The 4770-nt window shown below is 42.2% G+C and overlaps 1 protein-coding gene across 1 annotated transcript; it reads right to left on the bottom strand.

Annotated features, from left to right (window-relative positions):
* Positions 1–2609: 2609 nt before the first annotated feature.
* Positions 2610–3532, bottom strand: LOC112233494 (myosin light chain 4-like). The gene has a single exon (XM_024401166.2). The coding sequence runs from the start codon at positions 3419–3421 to the stop codon at positions 2804–2806; it is 618 nt and encodes a 205-aa protein (XP_024256934.1). The 5' UTR covers positions 3422–3532; the 3' UTR covers positions 2610–2803.
* Positions 3533–4770: the final 1238 nt, after the last annotated feature.

Genomic DNA, 4770 nt, shown 5'->3' on the forward strand with positions numbered 1-4770 from the left:
TATCATAGGGACGCAAAAGACATTCAATTCGTGGAACGACCCCAATACAAGATAACACTTGCATTACTCTGCTCATCACCAGCAGACCACCGATTGTCCATAGCTACCCCAAGCTTGTTAAATCACAGTCACACTGTGTGCACGCTGCAAGAGTTTCGGATTTTAATGATGTCAGGGTAAGGGTAAGGTACACCACACGCAGCACAACGGTACATGTTGTAACCCAATTCCCAGGAAAAGGAGTCCACATTCACACCACCAAAACACCATGCATATCTCCTCATGCAGCTTTTCAGCTTGGGGCTATGATGACCAGAGCGTGGGGATGGAACAGTGACAGAGTGCTGCTATCAGACCATATCTGCACATCCACACAGCCCAAGGGAAGGAATTAGACCTAAATTGAAGGGAGTATCTCTGTTATACAGGGATCTGTGGGATCTACAGTGTATTAGCGGGGTAACTAGTACATTTGTGCATTTGGCCAAAGGCGCCTCTCTCCTCTATGGCTATCCAATGGCAATAGTGTAATTGGGACTGTAGTAACTGTGGATGTTCGTGTGCTATGGGTCATTTTCGCTTCTCCCACTTGGCCATCTACTTTTTAAATGGAAGTTATGCTGATACTTACACCCCATTTCACAAATATCTATTGAACAAAGCCTGTTGCTTTGAATAACATGTTATGAAGGAGTACGTCTACAATCTATTGTCAGAGAATAGTTGAGCGGAAATCATAGCAGAAGGAGCTTTCATCATACTACATAATGATATTATGCAATAAGCTATACACCTTTTGTTGCCATAAAAATACATAGTTGTTTCAGGGTTGTGGTAATTTCATTTGGATCCTTTGATGTATTGAGGGAGATAAAGCTGCTGTACAAAGACTATGATTTGCATAGGTTTTGAGATATTCTGTCTGACTGCCAGACGGCTTTCTCTCAGATACTGAAGAAGTCACATAGTACTTACCTTTTCATAGTTTCCATGGAAACAAACACATCTACAATTTCTGAAGGCAAGGGAGCAGGTGAATAATGGTACTGCATTATCCATCACAAAATCACTAAAGCTCCTTCTGAACAATATGTTATGTGCATGGTAGAGTGGACTTTTATCGCACTTTGGTTAGTTAAGATGTTCGCTCTTGAATACCAAATATTTGTTTTGGACATTCAAATTGCACTGCAAGTAAGACAAAAATTGAAGAAGCAAAAAAAAAGAAAACAATCATTTTCCTGAAACATACATGCTTGGTCTTGACTTTCTGATTATGTGGTCCTGTGTGGCTCAGTTGGTAGTGTCCCCCATACGTAACATCTTTGCACACATAAGTCGCTTTTGATAAAAGTGTCTGCTAAATGGCATATATTATATGATGGAACACATTCTAAAGTGATTCAATTAAAACGTCACTATACATTGCCTTTAAAGTATTTTACATAATTTGTGGCTAAATTAATTCACAAATATAATGGACTTTAAAACACATACCTTTCCTATCTTTAACCACTGTAAACTCAACATAAAAATTACTGACGAAACAGCCATAATTACCGTTCTGCTTCTCTCAAGCTAAGATATTTTAGAGAAACCTGCCAAGACTGTCAAGACATTTTACTTTTTTTGCTATGATTTTCCCTAAAATCAGATTTACTTTGGCCACCTGCTAAGCCACCCAGGGCAGGGTCTTCCTCCCCATGTAGTGGTTGTATTAGTGAGTGTGAAATTTGTGTTTACAGCCTGGTAAGCCAGCATTAAGCCCACTGTCTGCTCAGCACTGGGGATCAGAGAGGCAAGCCTCGGGGCACCTGTCTGACGGATGACAGGGGGGATGTAGTGGTGGCTAAGGGGGTGGGTATGTGTGTGTTTGGGTGACTGTGTACATGTGTATAGTATATACTGTATGTGTGTGTGTGTGTGCATACCTGTTCATATCTGGGTGTTTTTCTAGTTTCACTGTAGCTGCCCCCCAACTGAGACCAGCACTCAGCCAGACAACACTGTCACTGTGTGTGGGTGGATGGGGGGGTGGGTCTCTTGAGCTCACCCAGACATAGAATACCCTGAGACGCCCCTCTCGGAGAGATTGTAGAGATTGTAGAGATGTGTATCTAGTCTGACTCTGCAGGTAAAAATAGAATATGTTCCATTGTCAAATGGAGCCAAATCTCCTTGATTCCTCCATGGCTGAGCAGTTCCTTTCCTCCATCTCACACAATAAAGTTCAGGTATTATACTCAATTTGGAGGCAATTTGAGGAGTAATTTGACAATACCTGGCTTTTACTGAGCTCTGAAATTCTTGGAAATATGACAACATTTGTCTTTTTCTGAGCTCAAAAATATCATGCTCTGAAATCAAAGCAACATCAATGTACTCTATGTCCTGAGTGTAATGGAAATTTACCATTAAAATTCAGCTTTTGCGGATAGATATTAGATGTTGAGTAAGACAATTATTAGAGACTTTATAATCAGATGTGCTTTATTTATTACATTTATAATATTCATGATTTATTAAATGTAAAATGTTCATGGCTTCAGTATCTCATTAACATTTCTCTATAAATAACTTTTTTTTGTCACTGTACATTTTTTATTCAATGAAAATGAAAAATTAGGTCTCATAATCAACATTTTGTGGCATGATTGTTGCCAGCTGCTTTTAGTAACAAACATAACAGTACATTTAGGGACATGCTCACCACTAAAGTGGCAGTGGTATTAATGAGACAGGTACGGGGTCCAGAGGAGAAAAAAATACAGATTCATTGAAGTCCTTCTGGTAAAAATCCAGCTCACCCAGACAGAATGTGCTTTACGAAGGAGGCGTAGTTGATGCATCCGTTGGCGTCCTCTTGGCCCGCCATCAGCCTGTCTACCTCATCCTCCGTCATCCTCTCCCCCAGGGTGGCCAGTACGTGACGCAGCTCAGCGCCCATGATGGTGCCGTTGCCCTCCTTGTCAAAGACCCGCAGGCCCTCAACAAAGTCCTCAAAGTTGCCCTTGTCCTTGGCACGGGAAATGTGCTGCAGCATTGGCAGGAAGGTCTCAAAGTCCACCAGCTTGCTGCTCATGTCCTCGGGCCGAGGCTTGCCCAACACCTTCAGGACGTCAGAGTTGGTGGGGTTCTGGCCCAGCGCCCGCATCACATCGCCGCACTGGGCGAACGTGATCTTCATCTCCCCTTTGGGTGTGCGGTCGAACAGGGTGAAGGCCTCCTTGAACTCCTCGATCTGGTCGGCGCTGTACTCGAGGGTGATGCTCTTGGGGTCAAAGTCGGGCTCCTTGGGGGCCTCAACCACAGGTTCGGGGGTCGGCGTGGGCTTGGGCTTGGCAGCGGGTGCTGCTTCCTTTTTGGCAAGCTCTGCCTTTTTGGACTCTGGCTTCTTAGCCTCCACCTTTTTGGGGGCCATGGTGCTGAATGCGTTGAGCTGGGATGCGTGCGTCTACGTGCTCAGCGTTAAAGAGTGAGAGTTCAGAGGTAGGGAGGAGGCAATTCCTAAGCACAGATGGTCAGAGCCTCTCCTGAAGCTTTTATATCTACTTAGCCTGGGGAGGGGAGATGGGGCCGATTAACAAGGTCGTATGGCACACTATAAAAGGAAGAAACCTGAAATAGATCTGCCTGTCCGTGGCGTCACAATGAGGTATTGTTCTCAGCTGCTATCATCAAGCCGACAGGGCTCTCCACTGTCATTGGCCAGGGTCCAGATACATTAGCCCAAAATGTTCTGTCTCACTGATGGGTGCAGGCAGGGATCAAGACACACAGACAATGTATTCTTGCATGTGAACGTTGACCAAAATAGCTTTAGTGGCCATTCACTTTTTTGGCAGTTCATTAAAACAAAAAAAATATGTTGTGAAATGTTTCTATGACACAGCAATGGTCAGTTTTAAATCATCTTTCCTGAAGTAAAGTTTGGGCGGCAGGGTAACTTAGTGGTTAGAGCGTTGGACTAGCAAACGAAATATTGCAAGTTCATATCCCTGTGCAAATCTGGTGCAAATCTGGTGCAAATCTGTCATTCTGCCCCTCAACAGGCAGTTACCCCACTGTTCCATTGAAAATAAGAATTTGTTCTTAACTGACTACCCTAGTTAAATAAAAAAAAGTAGACAAGGTAAGTTTTGTTCTAGCTTTGGCCCACAGAGGATACACTAATTCCCACAAACATCTGCCATGCATCACAATCACTAGATCCTGAAGTTCATAGTATTTAAAATGCTGCTGAAAGGAATACAATTTATCAGGAATCCATGGGTAAATGGTGTGCTAAGTGTTTGGCTTAGAGAATTGACAGCTTGACTACATAGCTAGACAAAGCAGTCAAAAATAATAATCACAATCAGCCACATTACTTTACCATGGGCTATCCCAATTTTTTGCTATAAAGTTTCCCGAAATCAATTCAAGTGTCTTTAGTCCACATGTTTGGCTCTCTGCTTTGATGGCCATTTACAATGTATCAAATAATTGACTTATTTAAACAATTCTATGCAAAACCAAAATGTAAATGTCTCTCTTTAAAAGTTTGACTGTAAAAGTTGTTAGACATACTGGTAGAGCTATTACATGGATATATAAATGATCTATAAATGATTGCATGTTTATTGGCACGCTAATACATTGCATGTGTATTAAACATGTATAAACAACTGACCTCCAGATATCTGCTTTCAATAAATAATCATTCAAAATGGAAGAAACTGGGTTTCTTCTCCTCAAAATAGTATGTAAAATACTTTCCCAATGCCTAGG

This window comes from Oncorhynchus tshawytscha, linkage group LG33, assembly GCF_018296145.1.
Source record: "Oncorhynchus tshawytscha isolate Ot180627B linkage group LG33, Otsh_v2.0, whole genome shotgun sequence".
NCBI lineage: Eukaryota > Metazoa > Chordata > Actinopteri > Salmoniformes > Salmonidae > Oncorhynchus > Oncorhynchus tshawytscha.